This window comes from Oncorhynchus mykiss, chromosome 14 (assembly GCF_057628025.1).
Source record: "Oncorhynchus mykiss isolate SJ-2025 chromosome 14, ASM5762802v1, whole genome shotgun sequence".
NCBI classification, from domain to species: Eukaryota; Metazoa; Chordata; class Actinopteri; order Salmoniformes; family Salmonidae; genus Oncorhynchus; species Oncorhynchus mykiss.
In genome coordinates this window covers 30,908,351-30,928,254 of record NC_143035.1, presented here as the reverse complement: position 1 = coordinate 30,928,254, position 19,904 = coordinate 30,908,351, and the positions used below count along the sequence as shown (strand labels likewise).

The 19,904-nt window shown below is 47.1% G+C and overlaps 1 protein-coding gene across 3 annotated transcripts in view; it reads right to left on the bottom strand.

Annotated features, from left to right (window-relative positions):
* The window catches only part of LOC110489118 (clathrin interactor 1), a 41,550-nt gene that overhangs the window by 11,191 nt on the left and 10,455 nt on the right, over positions 1–19,904 (bottom strand). The window contains exons 2-8 of one of the 3 annotated variants that reach the window (XM_036943295.2): positions 13,334–13,438; positions 12,744–12,840; positions 11,920–12,028; positions 10,455–10,625; positions 5,933–6,137; positions 1,712–1,934; positions 1,483–1,576 (exon numbers count right to left, since the gene is read on the bottom strand). In XM_036943295.2, coding sequence (XP_036799190.1) covers positions 1,483–1,576; positions 1,712–1,934; positions 5,933–6,137; positions 10,455–10,625; positions 11,920–12,028; positions 12,744–12,840; positions 13,334–13,438 — 1,004 coding nt within the window. The other 2 variants (XM_036943294.2, XM_090198115.1) reach the window with 2 other exon arrangements.

Sequence of the window (19,904 nt, the reverse complement as noted above, 5' to 3'; positions counted from 1 at the left end):
TGAAGCACAAACACCAGGAGATTTGGTTGAAAAGTTACAGCCATTCTCATAACAACATGGACCCTGACAACTCGTACATAGGGTCCGACCTTTTAGTTTGCGCCACGGACACCAAAAGCACCCGCTGGTGGGAGGGTGCCGAGACACAAAGGGGGAGAATAGTCGCCCAGACCCATGATGAGCCTCATCGAGACTACGGACAACACCGTACGAGGCCGCCAGAGCAGAAAACAAATCTTGCTGTAAACTCCCCTATGAGAAGAGTGAGGAGCAGACAGGCCCCTAGATGGGGAAAATCTTAGAACACATCTTAGATATTAGTAGAAAGAGGAGGAAGGGAAGCTAAGGTACACAATAGTACATTTTGCATTTAGAAGGTGCTCTTTGGTTAAAGGGGTAGATTGGTCACCAAAAAGGAGGACCAAGGCACTCTTCATATAATTGATTAAAAATGCCTTTATTAGTATGGCATGTTCAATAGAAACAAAGTTTTTAAAAACCAACACGTTTTGGCTGCATTGCCTTCGTCAGGGAGTACAACAAAAAAAGGAATACAATGTCCTCTTTTGAACAGCCTTTCAATTAGCCCTAATTGGAAGAGAGTGGTTACACAATTGATTGGACACACCTAGTAAGCAATACTATACACATTAAAAGGTGAAATACTGTAGCTAGGTTATCATAAAAATACAACTCCAAGCTAGAAGTATCAGAACACTAAAAGGTAGTTCTAACCTTAAATATGACTGGGAGAAGTGTCAAGAATAAGAAAGCAATATATTCCATAGTACACTAGAACACCGTACGACATTTGGAATGAGACTAACGTGATGTAAATAATAATTAATTAATTAGAAGACTAATTGATCAGATATTAAAATATCTGAAAAGTTATATTAGGAAAATTATAACTTTGTAATCTCAAGATTTTCTTTGGTGCCCCAACTTCCTAGTTAATTAAGTAATAATAGAGAATTGATTTGATAAAATAACAGTCTTCACTTTTATGATGCCAAAGACACGGCACCTGTAACTACACTACCTCTCCCTAACCCTCCGTGATGTCCTGTAACTACACTACCCCCTCCCTAACGCTCCGTGATGTCCTGTAACTACACTACCCCCTCCCTAACCCTCTGTGATGTCCTGTAACTACACTACCTCTCCCTAACCCTCTGTGATGTCCTGTAACTACACTACCCCCTCCCTAACCCTCCGTGATGTCCTGTAACTACACTACCCCCTCCCTAACCCTCCGTGATGTCCTGTAACTACACTACCCCCTCCCTAACCCTCCGTGATGTCCTGTAACTACACTACCCCTCCCTAACCCTCCGTGATGTCCTGTAACTACACTACCCCCTCCCTAACCCTCCGTAATGTCCTGTAACTACACTACCCCTTCCCTAACCCTCTGTGATGTCCTGTAACTACACTACTTCCCCTAACCCTCTAGGATGTCCTCTCAGTGTGTGTAGTTACCGGTGGCTGCTGCAGGCTGGCTGGGTCCTGTATCTACCATCAATAGGTCAGCCAGACCACTACTGGAGGCCTGGGGTGCTACTGCGGACAGAGTCTGGAACAAAGAGAAGGAGAGGAGAGATGTGAGTAGAGACAGAGGGAGCGAGACTGCACTGTCCACACCAGATGGCAACAATAAGCTAGAGTGAACCAGCATGGACTGAATGCACATGGACGCATGTGCACATACCTGTTTTGCAGAGGTATCAGGGCTCTTGTCTCCTGTGTAGTGGGCTGCGGCTCCCAGGGACACAGTTTTGGATGGAACCCCGCCTCTCTTCTTGGTTGCGGTGGTTTCTGTTGCCTGGACGATCTGGACGCTCTTGGTCGTTACGGTTTCCTCCTCGTCTTTGAACACTGACCTCCCAGACTGGCCATTCTGCGACGGGCGACCTCGCTCCTCCTCGTTGTCACTAAGGAGACCAAAGAGGACGCTTTGTTTTGGGGATAATTCAATAGAAAAAGTGTGGGACTAAAGTATGACAGAACATCAGGTTTTTGATATACTGTAATATTTGTTTATTTAAACCTTTAGAGCCATTGATGTTAATAGCCTGTTGCTAGGGCGACCTGGCAAGAAGGCAAAACAGGGAAATAGCAGCGTGTATATAAAATATTACAGAAAAATACAAAAAAGACAAAGTGTCACAAGTTCCAGATACATTTGAAGATAAGAAACAACTGCTGCTAATCAAACAGTGTTGTCAGAGTCTTAACAGGCAAGGACACTAACTCCCCTAACTTTAATATATTTTGAAGCATGTTCCAAGATGAAGGGGCATTATGGGAAAAAATATTGTTTCCCCATGTCAGTTCTAGCCTTAGGAACAGACAAGGACAGCAGTGACTGTGAACGAAGACTGTATTAATTGACTGATCTGGTCAGTGAGGAACAGAGATACAAAGGGAGTTGTTCCATCAATGCTTTAGCCTCCTGGTGGAGAGAGACGACACTGCACCACAGCATACACATCACAGTGATGGCTGAGGCCTGAATATAAACAATATCCCCATACTCCAGCACCGATAACCAAGTGCTTTGATTAAGATCCGTTCTGACTAACATTGAAAAGCATGATTTGTTCCTAAAATAGACACCCAATTTCAACTTACAATTCAGCTTTTCATCTAACCAAATCCCAAGATACTTATAGGAGATGACCCTATCAATTTGCTGGCCTTTTATAGTTAAAATCTGTAGGTGTTAACTTTCAGGGAAGCGAAAAACCATACATTTAGTTTTCCTTGCATTAAGCAATTGCACAGTGCTCTTATGGCCTCAGAGTTTGGAGATAACCAGTCCCAGTTTAAAATCGCCAATAGGGACCATTTCATTTCATCCCCCCACTGTTCAGACAGAGAATCTAAATCTAAGTTCACAGGTTTCGATAACTGCAGTTTTAAAATATAACAAAAATACCCTAGTTCAGTAACCACACATCTATTTTTAATATAGATGGCTATACCTCTCCCGTTACTCTGTCAGTCACATTGATAAACATTATATCCATCCATGCCTGTAGACTGACTCAGAACTGATTTCTTAAGACAGGCCTGGAACAGAACTAAGACATCTGGGTCAGCAGTGTGAATGCAGACTGTTATCATGTCCATTTTCAGCATCAGACTCCTCACATTAATATGCATCAGTCCCAACCCTGATCTAGTTTTAAAATCATTTGGAGTCGGAAGTTCATCCATGGCCAATGGGACTGGGTTTGGGTGAATGTTTCCTGACCCATAGCCAATGGGACTGGGTTTGGGTGAATGTTTCCTGACCCATAGCCAATGGGACTGGGTTTGGGTGAATGTTTCCTGATCCATAGCTAATGGGACTGGGTTTGGGTGAATGTTTCCTGATCCATAGCCAATGGGACCGGGTTTGGGTGAATGTTTCCTGATCCATAGCCAATGGGACTGGGTTTGGGTGAATGTTTCCTGACCCATAGCCAATGGGACTGGGTTTGGGTGAATGTTTCCTGACCCATAGCCAATGGGACTGGGTTTGGGTGAATGTTTCCTGATCCATAGCCAATGGGACTGGGTTTGGGTGAATGTTTCCTGTCACCAAAAGCAGAATAATAATAAAACACCTTGATTTGTTGCTTCCTAAAATCTCTCTGCACTTAGATGATTTAAAATAATCCAAACTATAGTCATCTGATCCAACAAAGAGTTTTTAGCCAGACCAAACCCTGTAGATGAGAAAGGCTTATGAAGAGGAGTCAAATGGTAACACAATGGGATCCCTCTGAAAGATACAAGCTGCTATACTATCAGTTAAAGTAGGATTTGGAGGTATCTCTGGGTTAGGGAGATGAGATAGTCTCAGTTATCAAAAACAATGTAATGAGCCATAACCCATGAAGGTAGCAATTAAAACCATTTGTACAAAAACACTAATTTTTAACCACTGAATCCAACAGTTCACTAAAACAAAAATAAAACAAATAAAAGTATGCAGAGTCAGTCTTTTGAAATCTTAAATTCCCTAAAAATGTTCAGTTGTAGCCTACAGGTCCAGCAGTCAGAAACCAAGAGTGCCCCCAAGCAAAATAAAAATGCGCTGACAGGGATTTCGACCAGTGTGTGTGGATCTGGTCAATGTGCCCAGTGTGTGTGCGGATCTGATCAATGTGCCCAGTGTGTGTGGATCTGGTCAATGTGCCAGGTGTGTGTGGATCTGGTCAATGTGCCCAGTCGCCTTGCAGTAGGCTACCGCACAGTGAGGCAGCAGCAGGCCCAGTAGACCAGCCAATCAGCGGTGGCGAGCCCACCCGTTGGGGAAATCCTGGGTTAGGAAGCCCAGCGCATCTAGATGTTATGTCACAGTGCAGAAACCGACCTGCGGCTGCCACCACATAAAACACAGCAATGCAAGAGGGTCAGAAGACTCCGTCAGATGGAAAACCTGACCGTCGTGTCTAGTCACAGCACAGATGTATCCTCTCTCGGCTTTCAGGGCGGGCACCATACCCGTCTCCTCGTGTAGAAACCAGCAGATAAAATCGCTTGTAAACCAAAGCAATGTTAACACTTTGATCCTGTAGCATTTTAGATCTTACCTGTTGTTTGAGGACAACTCTCTCAGCCTATAACGGTTTTGCGAAGTAATAAAAAAAATTGTAACACTTGAAACAGTGTGACAACACGCTCAGCGAAACTGCCCTGCAGCAATCTTGAATCTAGGTTGGCATGTTATAGTGGAGGACAGAGGGTAGCTCTCTAACATACTGTAATGTGATATGAGGAGGACAGAGGGTAGCTCTCTAACATACTGTAATATGATATGAGGAGGACAGAGGGTAGCTCTCTAACATTCTGTAATATGATATGAGGAGGACAGAGGGTAGCTCTCTACCATACTGTAATATGATATGAGGAGGAGAGGGTAGCTCTCTAACATTCTGTAATGTGATGAGGACGACAGAGGGTAGCTCTCCAACATACTGTAATGTGATATGAGGAGGACAGAGGGCAGCTCCAACTTCTCCCTGTACCTCAGTTTGTAAGGCTCTACCTCCCGCTCTCTATTTTAGTTATTAATACATTTCCTTAGTCTTTCTTGCAAATTCAACCAGGGGAACTGTTCTCTCTCTCCTAACCTGAATCTGTCTGGTGAGTCATCCCTGTCCTAACCTGAATCTGTCTGGTGAGTCATCCCTGTCCTAACCTGAATCTGTCTGGTGAATCATCCCTCTCCTAACCTGAATCTGTCTGGTGAGTCATCCCTCTCCTAACCTGAATCTGTCTGGTGAGTCAACCTGGATCTTTCTGGTGAGTCATCCCTCTCCTAACCTGAATCTGTCTGGTGAATCATCCCTCTCCTAACCTAAATCTGTCTGGTGAGTCATCCCTCTCCTAACCTGAATCTGTCTGGTGAGTCAACCTGGATCTTTCTGGTGAGTCATCCCTCTCCTAACCTGAATCTGTCTGGTGAGTCATCCCTGTCCTAACCTGAATCTGTCTGGTGAGTCATCCCTGTCCTAACCTGAATCTGTCTGGTGAGTCATCCCTGTCCTAACCTGAATCTGTCTGGTGAATCATCCCTCTCCTAACCTGAATCTGTCTGGTGAGTCATCCCTCTCCTAACCTGAATCTGTCTGGTGAGTCAACCTGGATCTTTCTGGTGAGTCATCCCTCTCCTAACCTGAATCTGTCTGGTGAATCATCCCTCTCCTAACCTGAATCTGTCTGGTGAGTCATCCCTCTCCTAACCTGAATCTGTCTGGTGAGTCAACCTGGATCTTTCTGGTGAGTCATCCCTCTCCTAACCTGAATCTGTCTGGTGAGTCATCCCTCTCCTAACCTGAATCTGTCTGGTGAGTCATCTCTCTCCTTACCTGAATCTGTCTGGTGAGTCATCTCTCTCCTTACCTGAATCTGTCTGGTGAGTCATCTCTCTCCTTACCTGAATCTGTCTGGTGAGTCATCTCTGCTCTGCTTCTTGAACTTGTTGATTGTGTCATCGATGGTGCTGCCAATCTTATCACTGATCTCCCCCAGTTTGTCACTGAAGGGAAACTGGCCTTGGTCTCTCTTCCAGTCCTCATCCCACTTCCCTCTGCTGCTTCCCTCATTACCGCCAGAGCTGCTAGAATCATACCGGTCACTCGCTGGAGAGGGAGAGAGAGATAGAAAGAGAGAGCGAGAGAGGGGGGGAAGAAGAGAGAGCGAGAGAGGGGGGGAAGAAGAGAGAGCGAGAGAGGGGGGGAAGAAGAGAGAGGGGGGGAAGAAGAGAGAGGGGGGGAAGAAGAGAGAGGGGGGGAAGAAGAGAGAGGGGGGGAAGAAGAGAGAGGGGGGGGAGAAGAGAGAGGGGGGGGAGAAGAGAGAGGGGGGGAGAAGAGAGAGGGGGGGGAGAAGAGAGAGGGGGGGGAGAAGAGAGAGGGGGGGAGAAGAGAGAGGGGGGGAGAAGAGAGAGGGGGGGAGAAGAGAGAGGGGGGGAGAAGAGAGAGGGGGGGAGAAGAGAGAGGGGGGGAGAAGAGAGAGGGAGGGGAGAAGAGAGAGGGAGGGGAGAAGAGAGAGGGAGGGGAGAAGAGAGAGGGGGGGAAGAAGAGAGAGGGGGGGAAGAAGAGAGAGGGGGGAAGAGAGAGAGGGGGAAAGAGGGAGAGGGGGGAAAGAGGGAGAGGGGGGGAGGAGAGGGAGAGGGGGGAAGAGGGAGAGAGGGGGGGAAGAGGGAGAGAGGGGGGGAAGAGGGAGAGAGGGGGGGAAGAGGGAGAGAAGAGGGAGAGAGGGGGGAGAGAGGGGGGGAAGAGAGAGAGGGAGAGAGGGGGGAAGAGAAAGAGGGGGGGAGAGAAAGAGAGGGGGGGAAGAAGAGAGAGGGGGGAAGAGAGAGAGGGGGGAAGAGGGAGAGAGGGGGGGAAGAGGGAGAGAGGGAGGGAAGAGGGAGAGAGGGGGGGAAGAGGGAGAGAGGGGGGGAAGAGGGAGAGAGGGGGGGAAGAGGGAGAGAGGGGGGAGAGAGGGGGGAGAGAGGGGGGGAAGAGAGAGAGGGAGAGAGGGGGGAAGAGAAAGAGGGGGGGAAGAAGAGAGAGGGGGGGAAGAAGAGAGAGAGAGAGGGGGGAAGAGGGAGAGAGGGGGGGAAGAGGGAGAGAGGGGGGGAAGAGGGAGAGAGGGGGGGAAGAGAGAGAGGGAGAGAGGGGGGGAGAGAAAGAGGGGGGGAGAGAAAGAGGGGGGGAGAGAGGGGGGGAAGAGAGAGAGAGAGGGGGAAGAGAGAGAGGGGGGGAAGAGAGAGAGGGGGGGAAGAGAGAGAGGGGGGGAAGAGAGAGGGGGGAGAGAGAGGGGGGGAAGAGAGAGGGGGGGAAGAGAGAGGGGGGGAAGAGAGAGGGGGGAGAGAGAGGGGGGAGAGAGAGAGAGGGGGATAGTTGATAATTGAATGCTTATATCAGATTATATGCAACGCAGGACACACTAGATAATATCTATCATGAACCATGTGTAGTTAACTAGTGATTATGATTGTTTGTTTTTTATAAGATAAGTTTAATGCTAGCTAGCAACTTACTTGGCTTACTGCATTTGCGTAACAGGCAGCCTCCTTGTGGAGTGCAACGAGAGAGAGGCGGGTCGTTATTGCGTTGGACTAGTTAACTGTAAGGTTGCAAGATTGGGTCCCCCGAGCTGACAAGGTGAAAATCTGTCGTTCTGCCCCTGAACAAGGCAGTTTAACCCACCGTTCCTAGGCCGTCATTGAAAATAAGAATGTGTTCTTAATTGACTTGCCTAGTTAAATAAAAGGTATACAAATAAAAATACATAAAAATAAAAAAATTACGGCAAATCGGCGCACAACAATACCGATTTCCGATTGTTATGAAAACTTGAAATCGGCCCTAATTAAAAACGGCCATTCCGATTAATCGGTCGACCTCTAGTACAGACTCAGTGAGCATAGCCTTGCTATTGAGAAAGGCCGTCGTAGGCAGACCTGGCTCTCAAGAGAAGATAGGCTATGTGCACACTGCCCACAAAATGAGGTGGAAACTGAACTGCACTTCCTAACCTCTTGACCAATGTATGATGACCATATTAGAGACACATATTTCCCTCAGATCCACAAAGAATTCAAACACAAATCCAATTTTGACAAACTCCTATATCTCCTGGGTGAAATACCAGTGTGCCATCACAACAGCAAGATTTGTGACCTGTTGCCACAAAAAAACGGCAACCAGTGAACAAACACCATTGTAAATACAACCCATATTTCTGTTGATTTATTTTCCCTTTTGTACTTTAACTATTTGCATATCATTACAACACATTTAAAATGTCTTTATCCTTTTGGAAGTGTAATGTTTACAGTCATTTTTTATAATCTACTTCACTTGCTTTGGCAATGTACACGTTTCCCATGCCGAGCGAGAGAGCGAAAGAGCGAGAGCGAAGGATTGTTAGTATGCCCTTTACAAGAGTAAAGGACACTCCAATGTATGTCTGTGTGTTCCAGATTGACTTACTGTATCTGCTGAACCCTCCCCCCATACTGTCAGAGGACTTACTGTATCTGCTGAACCCTCCCCCCATACTGTCAGAGGACTTACTGTATCTGCCGAACCCTCCCCCCATACTGTCAGAGGACTTACTGTATCTGCCGAACCCTCCCCCCATACTGTCAGAGGACTTACTGTATCTGCCGAACCCTCCCCCCATACTGTCAGAGGACTTACTGTATCTGCCGAACCCTCCCCCCATACTGTCAGAGGACTTACTGTATCTGCTGAACCCTCCCCCCATACTGTCAGAGGACTTACTGTATCTGCTGAACCCTCCCCCCATACTGTCAGAGGACTTACTGTATCTGCTGAACCCTCCCCCCATACTGTCAGAGGACTTACTGTATCTGCTGAACCCTCCCCCCATACTGTCAGAGGACTTACTGTATCTGCTGAACCCTCCCCCCATACTGTCAGACGACTTACTGTATCTGCTGAACCCTCCCCCCATACTGTCAGAGGACTTACTGTATCTGCTGAACCCTCCCCCCATACTGTCAGAGGACTTACTGTATCTGCTGAACCCTCCCCCCATACTGTCAGAGGACTTACTGTATCTGCTGAACCCTCCCCCCATACTGTCAGAGGACTTACTGTATCTGCTGAACCCTCCCCCCATACTGTCAGAGGACTTACTGTATCTGCTGAACCCTCCCCCCATACTGTCAGAGGACTTACTGTATCTGCTGAACCCTCCCCCCATACTGTCAGAGGACTTACTGTATCTGCTGAACCCTCCCCCCATACTGTCAGAGGACTTACTGTATCTGCTGAACCCTCCCCCCATACTGTCAGAGGACTTACTGTATCTGTTGAACCCTCCCCCACACTGTCAGAGGACTTACTGTATCTGCTGAACCCTCCCCCCATACTGTCAGAGGACTTACTGTATCTGCTGAACCCTCCCCCCATACTGTCAGAGGACTTACTGTATCTGCTGAACCCTCCCCCCATACTGTCAGAGGACTTACTGTATCTGCTGAACCCTCCCCCCATACTGTCAGAGGACTTACTGTATCTGCTGAACCCTCCCCCCATACTGTCAGAGGACTTACTGTATCTGCTGAACCCTCCCCCCATACTGTCAGAGGACTTACTGTATCTGCTGAACCCTCCCCCCATACTGTCAGAGGACTTACTGTATCTGCTGAACCCTCCCCCCATACTGTCAGAGGACTTACTGTATCTGCTGAACCCTCCCCCCATACTGTCAGAGGACTTACTGTATCTGCTGAACCCTCCCCCCATACTGTCAGAGGACTTACTGTATCTGCTGAACCCTCCCCCCATACTGTCAGAGGACTTACTGTATCTGCTGAACCCTCCCCCCATACTGTCAGAGGACTTACTGTATCTACTGAACCCTCCCCCCATACTGTCAGAGGACTTACTGTATATGCTGAACCCGCCCCCCATACTGTCAGAGGACTTACTGTATCTGCTGAACCCTCCCCCCATACTGTCAGAGGACTTACTGTATCTGCTGAACCCTCCCCCCATACTGTCAGAGGACTTACTGTATCTGCTGAACCCTCCCCCCCATTCTGTCAGAGGACTTACTGTATCTGCTGAACCCTCCCCCCCATACTGTCAGAGGACTTACTGTATCTGCTGAACCCTCCCCCCCATACTGTCAGAGGACTTACTGTATCTGCTGAACCCTCCCCCCCATACTGTCAGAGGACTTACTGTATCTGCTGAACCCTCCCCCCATACTGTCAGAGGACTTACTGTATCTGCTGAACCCTCCCCCCATACTGTCAGAGGACTTACTGTATCTGCCGAACCCTCCCCCCATACTGTCAGAGGACTTACTGTATCTGCTGAACCCTCCCCCCATACTGTCAGAGGACTTACTGTATCTGCCGAACCCTCCCCCCATACTGTCAGAGGACTTACTGTATCTGCTGAACCCTCCCCCCATACTGTCAGAGGACTTACTGTATCTGCTGAACCCTCCCCCCATACTGTCAGAGGACACGCCGATGTATTTGTCTTTGTTCTTCTTTGCCTTCTTCCTCTCCTCTCTCAGTCTATCATCATCCTGGATTAGATCCACCATCTCCTTCACCTTCTGACGCACGTTCACTCCCTGGTCCTTACCGTTCTCATCTACACAGAGGGAGAGGAACAAGTAAAAATGAGGGGAGATGAAGGTTATTGACAAGCTGGTGATATGACTCAAGACAGCTGTTGTGCCATTCGCCTATAAACAAACAGAGGTGCCTTTTCAGAAAAACACTGAACTCTAAAAACTGCAACAGGACTGCAGATCAAAACGTAGGAAGCGGCTCAGTGTATTCAGAATGTCAGGTGGGAGAACATGTTTTGAGAAGACAAAATGCAGAACAAGTCCACAGCAGTGTGTGAATAATAAACATGCACAGTGGTTGTGGTGAGTAGCCTTGTTAAACAGTCTGTCAGTCTGGGTTCACAAGCCTACGTGGTGGTGAGGGGAGTGATTTACCTCTGCTTTGGAGCAGAGCAGTGTGTGGTAGAGCTGCTTGTGGTTTACGCAGTGCTTATGAATGCTACAACACTGACTGAACACTGGCCCCTTTGTCTGGTTCTAAACTAACACTTCATCACAAAACACTCAGAGATGTACTTAAGACAGTTAACATGGATTCTACTCCACAGTCGAGACAGCGAGAGAGAGAGAGCGAGACGGCAGACAGAGAGAGAGAGAGAGCGAGCGAGACGGCAGACAGAGAGAGAGAGAGAGAGAGCGAGACGGCAGACAGAGAGAGAGAGAGAGCGAGACGGCAGACAGAGAGAGAGAGAGAGCGAGACGGCAGACAGAGAGAGAGAGAGCGAGACGGCAGACAGAGAGAGAGAGCGAGACGGCAGACAGAGAGAGAGAGAGCGAGACGGCAGACAGAGAGAGAGAGAGCGAGACGGCAGACAGAGAGAGAGAGAGCGAGACGGCAGACAGAGCGAGAGAGAGAGCGAGACGGCAGACAGAGAGAGAGAGAGCGAGACGGCAGACAGAGAGAGAGAGAGCGAGACGGCAGACAGAGAGAGAGAGAGCGAGACGGCAGACAGAGAGAGAGAGAGCGAGACGGCAGACAGAGAGAGAGAGAGCGAGACGGCAGACAGAGAGAGAGAGAGCGAGACGGCAGACAGAGAGAGAGAGAGCGAGACGGCAGACAGAGAAAGAGAGAGCGAGACGGCAGACAGAGAGAGAGAGAGCGAGACGGCAGACAGAGAGAGAGAGAGCGAGACGGCAGACAGAGAGAGAGAGCGAGACGGCAGACAGAGAGAGAGAGCGAGACGGCAGACAGAGAGAGAGAGAGAGCGAGACGGCAGACAGAGAGAGAGAGAGTGAGACGGCAGACAGAGAGAGCGAGACGGCAGACAGAGAGAGAGAGCGAGACGGCAGACAGAGAGAGAGCAGAGTACTTGCCTACAAAGTGGTAGCTCTCCAGAGATCGTAGATCGTAGATGTGTTCTCTGGAGCTGGTGACAACTCTCTCTGAACCGTTCCTGATGAGGTGGGACAACAGCAGCAGAGACTGGGGAGAAGAGATGGAAAACTGTTGTTATAACTTCTCATGATGACCCTTCTATGTCATGTTTAGAGAGTTGAATAGCTATGGCTTATGTCTTGGTCCTAGAAAGAAAGAAAGTCAGAGTCTATATGCTCCCAATCTAACCAAGGTATACCGATTACATTGTTAGAAGCATACACCGAGTGTACAAAACATTAGGAACACCTGTTCTTTCCATGACAGACTGACCAGGTGAAAGCTATGATCGCTTATTGATGTCACTTGTTAAATTCACTTCAAATCAGTGGATGAAGGGGAGGAGACATGTTAAATAAGGATTTTTAAGCCTTGAGACAACTGAGAACTGGGCAAGACAAAAGATTTAAGCGCCTTTGAACAGATTATGGTAATAGCTGCCAGGCGCACCGGTTTGTGTCAAGAACTGCAACCCTGCTGGGTTTTTCACGCTCAACAGTTTCCTGTGTGTATCAACAATGGTCCACAAAGGACATCCAGCCAACTTGACACAACTGTAGGAAGCATTGGAGTCAACATGGACCAGCATCCCAGTGGAACGCTTTCAACACCTTGTAGAGTCCATGCCCCGATGAATTGAGCCTGTTCTAATGGCAAAGGGGGTTGCAACTCAATATTAGGAAGGTGTTCCTAATGTTTAGTACACTCCGTGTATATAGTGTGCAACTTTCATGCTTATGACAGGTTATAGCTTCTCTCGGACCTTGTAGACCCTTCTCCAATTCTTCTTGTTCTCCCGGAGCATCCTGATCCACAGCATGTTCATCGCCTCTGGAAACTGCTCATACATAAACGTACATCTGAGGGGGGGGGGGAATAGACAGAGAGAGCGAGAGAGGACACAGAGAGCCAGAGAGAGAGGGAGGAGAGAGAGAGAGGGAGGAGAGAGAGAGAGAGAGGAGGGAGAGAGAGGGAGGAGGGAGAGAGAGGGAGGAGGGAGAGAGGACACAAACAGAGACAAACAGAGAGCCAGAGAGAGAGGGAGGAGAGAGAGAGGAGGGAGGGAGGACACAAACAGAGAGCCAGAGAGAGAGGGAGGAGAGGGAGGAGGGAGAGAGGACACAAACAGAGAGCCAGAGAGAGAGGGAGGAGAGAGAGAGGAGAGAGAGAGGAGAGAGGGAGGAGAAGAGAGAAAGAGAAAGAGAGAGAGGGAGGAGAGAGGCAGTGGGAAGAGAGAGGGAGAGCCAGAGAGAGAGGAAGAGGTATAGAGTTTAGCTACATGGGAACGGTATTTAATTTAAATAACTATTTTTCCTGTAAAGTAGTGTGGGTGTGTGTGAACAGCGCCCCTACCTGGAAATATCGGCCATCTGCTGTCCTGAAGGTCCCCAGGGGTCATCGTTGGTGGCCTCCCTCACTTTAGACTCCACCTCTGAGTAGTTCATCACCACATTGGTTCTACAGGGGGAGGTAAAGGTAAGATATACACTGCTCAAAAAAATAAAGGGAACACTAAAATAAAACGTCCTAGATCTGAATAAATGAAATATTTTTATTAAATACTTTTTTCTTTACATAGTTGAATGTGCTGACAACAAAATCACAAAAATTATCAATGGAAATCAAATGTATCAACCCATGGAGGTCTGGATTTGGAGTCACACTCAAAATTAAAGTGGAAAACCACACTACAGGCTGATCCAACTTTGATGTAATGTCCTTAAAACAAGTCAAAATGAGGCTCAGTAGTGTGTGTGGCCTCCACGTGCCTGTATGACCTCTGGCGCTCGTCGGATGTGGCAGAACTTGATAACTATTACGGACTACAAAGGGAAACTCAGACGCAAGCTGCCCAGTGACGTGGGCCTACCAGACGAGCTAAATGCCTTTTATGCTCGCTTCGAGGCAAGCAACACTGAAGCGTGAATGAGAGCACCAGATGTTCTGTACGACTATGTGACAACACTCTTGGTGGTCAATGTGAGCAAGACCTTTAACAGGTCAACATTCACAAAGCCGCTGGGCCAGATGGATTACCAGGACGTGCACTCAAAGCATGCGCAGACCAACTGGCAAGTGTCTTCACTGACATTTTCAACCTCTCCCTGACCGAGTCTGTAATACCTACATGTTTCAAGCAGACCACCATAGTATCTGTTCCCAAGGAAGAGAAGATCACTTTCCTACATGATTACTGCCCCGTAGAACTCACGTCAGTAGCCATGAAGTGCTTTGAAAGGCTGATCATGGCACACAACAGCATCCTCCCAGATACCCAAGGCCAATTCGCATACTGCCCCAACAGATCCACTGATGATGCAATCTCAATCGCACTCCACACCGCCCTTTCCCACCTGGACAAAAGGAACACCTATGTGAGAATTCTGTTCATTGACTACAGCTCAGCGTTCAACACCATAGTGCCCTCGAAGCTCATCACTAAGCTAAGGACCCTGGGACTAAACACCTCCCTCTGCAACTGGATCCTGGACTTCCTGACGGGCCGTCCCCAGGGGGTGAGGGTAGGCAACAACACATCTGCCACGCTGATCCTCAACACTGGGGCCCCTCAGGGGTGTGTACTTAGTACCCTCCTGTACTCCCTGTTCACTCACGACTGCATGGACAAACATGACTCCAATACCATCATTAACCTCTCTGGGGTAGGGAGCAGTATTTTGACATCCGGATGAAAAGCGTGCCCAAAGTAAACTGCCTGTTACTCAGGGCCAGAAGCTAGGATATGCATATAATTGGTAGATTTGGATAGAAAACTCTACAGTATCTAAAACTGTTAAAATAATGCCTGAGTATAACAGAACTGATATGGCAGGCGAAACCCCAAGGACAAACCATCCCCCACAAAAAATGTTCAGCTTAACACTTTTTTCAATGGCTATTACTTTAATAATAAAGCCAAGGCCTCCCAGATTGCAGTTCCTAGGGCTTCCACTAGATGTCAACAGTCTTTAGAAAGATTCAGGCTGGTTTTTGGAAAAATGACCCAGAAATTGTAGTTTTTCTAGGTGGCTCCCATTTTGGCTGTAGTGTTTCCAAGCGCCTGGAAGAAAGCGCCTTCTTTATTATTTTTCTGTCTCTTAAATGTTATCATTTATTTACGTATTAGGGTACCTAAGGTTTGATTATAAAGTTGTTTGACTTGTTTGGAAAAGTTTATTAGTAATGATTGGGATTCATTTTGATGTAGGGAAAATGGGTGGATTATTGACTGAAGCGATGGAGTTTTTATGGATATAAAGAAGGACATTATCGAACAAAAGGCCCATTTGTGATGTAACTGGGGCCTTTTGGAGTGCCAACAGAAGAAGATCAAAGGTAAGGCATTTTTATATCGCTATTTCTGACTTTTGTGTCGCACCTGCCTGGTTGAAAAATGTTTTTCATGTTTTTGTATGCGGGACGCTGTCCCCAGAAAACCGCATGGTTTGCTTTCGCCGTAAAGCCTTTTTGAAATCTGACATGGCGGCTGGATTAACAAGAAGTTAAGCTTTATTTTGATGTATAATAACATATTTTCAAGAAAGTAAAATATTTGAATTGAGTATTTTTGAATTTGGCGCTCTGCAATTTCACTGGATGTTGGCCAGGTGGGACGCTACCGTCCCACCTACCCTAGAAAGGTTAAGTTTGCTGATGTCAAAATAGTGTTAGGCCTGATCACTGACAACGATAAGTCAGACTACAAGGAGGAGGTCACTGTGATGCCAGAACAACAACCTCTCCCTCAATGTGAGCAAGAGGAGATGATCGTGAACTACAGGAAAAGGCCCCCATTAACATCGACGGGGCTGCAGTGGAGCAGGTTGCATCCTGACCGGTTGCATCACCGCTTGGTATGGCAACAGCTCGGCATCTGACTAAGGCACGATATAGGTTAGTCCATACGGCCCAGTACATCACTAGGGCCAAGCTTCCTGCCATCCAGGACATATATACTAGATGGTGTCAAAGGAAAGCCCAAAGAATTGTCAAAGACTCCAGCCACCCAAGTCATAGACTGTTCTCTCTGCTACCGCACGTCAAGCAGTACCGGAGCACCAAGTCTAGGACCAAAAGGCTCCTCAACAGCTTACCACCACCAAGCCCTAAGACTGCTGAACAATTAATAAAATGGCCACCGGACTATTTACATTGACCTCCCCCCCATCCCATTTGTTTTGTACACTGCTGTTACTCGCTGTTTATTATCTATTCATAATTACTTCACTCCTACCTCCATGTACAAATGACCTTGACTAACTTGTACCCCTGCACATTGACGTGGTACCGGTACTCCCTACATATAGCCTAGTTATTTGATTTTGTTATTTTGTATTATTTTTTACTTTAGTTAATTAGCCAACTATTTCCTTAACTCTTTCTTGAACTGGACTGTTGGTTAAGGGCTTGTAAGTTAGCATTTCACGATAAGGTCTACACTTGTTGTATTCGGCGCATGTGACAAATAAAGTTTGATTTGATTTGAGTTAGTGTGAGAGAAGCTATGCTGTTTCATGGTAAATGAAGGGTGGGGTGCCCCCAAGCAACCTAGTATCAATGTCTGAGGTACAGAGCTACACATGGCCCAGAGCTACTAAGTAGAGTCTGTAATTGACTTGCTTTAAGAGTAGTTTTATACAGTTTCAAAGATACAGACAAGCTGCAAAGTAATAAAAACCGAAGCAGGCATAATCACAGTTATTAAGGTCAAGGCTAGGAGCTAGCATAAAATGTGGAAGCTAAACAGGGAACTGTGTCTGCTTATTCCCAGACCTTGGTAGCAAAACAGGGCTGTTTAGCTAGTCAAACTTTATTTACAGTTCAAATATAGCTCACAAACAAATATTGTGCAAGAATTGGTGATCTGAAAAACTTCCCCACTAAGCATGAGCACTGGGAATCTGGCCAGGCTGAAAGAAAACCAGAGAAATAGGAATATATTGAGCACTGATATTCAACATATCGGCCGAGGCCTAGCATAGGCTACAGTTACCCAGACCAAGGATGATCTATCTACTGACTTCCACTCTGTTCAGACATAACCCCATGCAGTAGGACTCAGCTCTCTGCTCAGCTATAACCCCATGCAGTAAGACTCAGCTCTCTGCTCAGCTATAACCCCATGCAGTAGGACTCAGCTCTCTGTTCAGACATAACCCCATGCAGTAGGACTCAGCTCTCTGTTCAGACATAACCCCATGCAGTAAGACTCAGCTCTCTGCTCAGCTATAACCCCAGGCAGTAAGACTCAGCTCTCTGTTCAGACATAACCCCATGCAGTAGGACTCAGCTCTCTGTTCAGACATAACCCCATGCAGTAAGACTCAGCTCTCTGCTCAGCTATAACCCCATGCAGTAAGACTCAGCTCTCTGTTCAGACATAACCCCATGCAGTAGGACACAGCTCTCTGTTCAGACATAACCCCATGCAGTAGGACTCAGCTCTCTGTTCAGACATAACCCCATGCAGTAGGACTCAGCTCTCTGTTCAGACATAACCCCATGCAGTAGGACTCAGCTCTCTGTTCAGACATAACCCCATGCAGTAGGACTCAGCTCTCTGTTCAGACATAACCCCATGCAGTAGGACTCAGCTCTCTGCTCAGCTATAACCCCATGCAGTAGGACACAGCTCTCTGTTCAGACATAACCCCATGCAGTAGGACTCAGCTCTCTGTTCAGACATAAACCCATGCAGTAGGACTCAGCTCAGCTATAACCTCATGCAGTAAGACTCAGCTCTCTGCTCAGCTATAACCCCATGCAGTAAGACTCAGCTCTCTGTTCAGACATAACCCCATGCAGTAGGACACAGCTCTCTGTTCAGACATAACCCCATGCAGTAGGACTCAGCTCTCTGTTCAGACATAACCCCATGCAGTAGGACTCAGCTCTCTGTTCAGACATAACCCCATGCAGTAGGACTCAGCTCTCTGTTCAGACATAACCCCATGCAGTAGGACTCAGCTCTCTGTTCAGACATAACCCCATGCAGTAGGACTCAGCTCTCTGCTCAGCTATAACCCCATGCAGTAGGACACAGCTCTCTGTTCAGACATAACCCCATGCAGTAGGACTCAGCTCTCTGTTCAGACATAAACCCATGCAGTAGGACTCAGCTCAGCTATAACCTCATGCAGTAAGACTCAGCTCTCTGCTCAGCTATAACCCCATGCAGTAAGACTCAGCTCTCTGTTCAGACATAACCCCATGCAGTAGGACACAGCTCTCTGTTCAGACATAACCCCATGCAGTAGGACTCAGCTCTCTGTTCAGACATAACCCCATGCAGTAGGACTCAGCTCTCTGTTCAGACATAACCCCATGCAGTAGGACTCAGCTCTCTGTTCAGACATAACCCCATGCAGTAGGACTCAGCTCTCTGTTCAGACATAACCCCATGCAGTAGGACTCAGCTCTCTGCTCAGCTATAACCCCATGCAGTAGGACACAACTCTCTGTTCAGACATAACCCCATGCAGTAGGACTCAGCTCTCTGTTCAGACATAAACCCATGCAGTAGGACTCAGCTCAGCTATAACCTCATGCAGTAAGACTCAGCTCTCCGTTCAGACATAACCCCATGCAGTAAGACTCAGCTCTCTGCTCAGCTATAACCCCATGCAGTAGGACACAGAAGGCAGTGAGGTCCGTCAGTTTTTCAATCCCTTATTGCTAAAGTTTGGATTTAGAGGATAAGCTGATCTTAGATCTGTGCCTACAACTTCTACCCAGAGCATAGATTTAGCAGAGCAGCGGAATTGAAGACACAAAGCAGGCCAATGTTTTGGGCCACAAGGACCCTCTTACTGGGCCCTGTCAGACAGACAACTGAGAGGAGATGAGAGAGGACACACCCGCTCTGTGTTTCTGAAGGCTTGTAGTGTAAAGTACTGTAGAAGACAGAGAGTGACTGTTGTAATGTCAAAGTTACAAAATATCATCCTCTTAATAACTAGTAAAGGGCTAGTTGGTGCTAAGAGCAATTCAAATAGCCTATGAGTTCTTAAAGCTGAGATATGTAACTTCTGGAGCGACCCAATCAAATTCCCATAGAAATGTATGTTATAGATGCGAGTCTAAGAAGCGGTAGATCTGTTCTATGGGCGCTATTTCTATGCTTCCCGTCCTCAAGTTTCGTTTTTGCATATTTTACCTTTGGTTTTGTACACCAGCTTCAAAAACAGCTGAATGTACAATATTTTTGGTTTTGGAAAATCTATTTCACAGCGGTTTAGATGGTACAATGATTCTCTACACTACACTTACTTGTTTTGTCACAAACAAAGATTAGGCCGACAATTAGAATTGTAGCAACCAGGAAATGGCACTTTGAAACGTAGTGAAAAACCTTAACGTGATATAGCCTAACATTTAGACAAGACAGTTATCTTTTCTCAGAAACTTGCTAGCTTCCTCTGTCCCACATATCAACCTGATCAAAAGGAAGCCTCTGATCGTGTGTGTGTGTGTGTGTGTGTGTGTGTGTATATATCTATGTGTGTAATCTGTGACACACAATATGGCAACGGCTTCCGTTTCATTGCACGTCTCTCTTCAATACACGCACCAATTTCATTCATGCTGTAACTAGTACAAATAAAGTCTTTGGGCCTATTTATTTAATATTGTAACAATGTTTCCATGTGACTGCCGGCAAGACTTCGACACAGGATTGCCAGTCCCTTGATGGCTGTACTCTGATGGGCGTTTTCCCACTCACAACATCTCTACATCTCTACTCAAGGCCCTTGTTTCCCACCTCGTTTCCAAGGTGTTTCCCAGAGCCTTCGTTAGTAATGTTGCTCTTAAAATCCAGACCACTCGTAGAGCAGCCAAAGTACACTGTTAGGTATTTTATTCAAAGAAGATCTCCGCTATAAACATAGTCTTCAAAAAGTATTCACACCCCTTGACTTCCGGC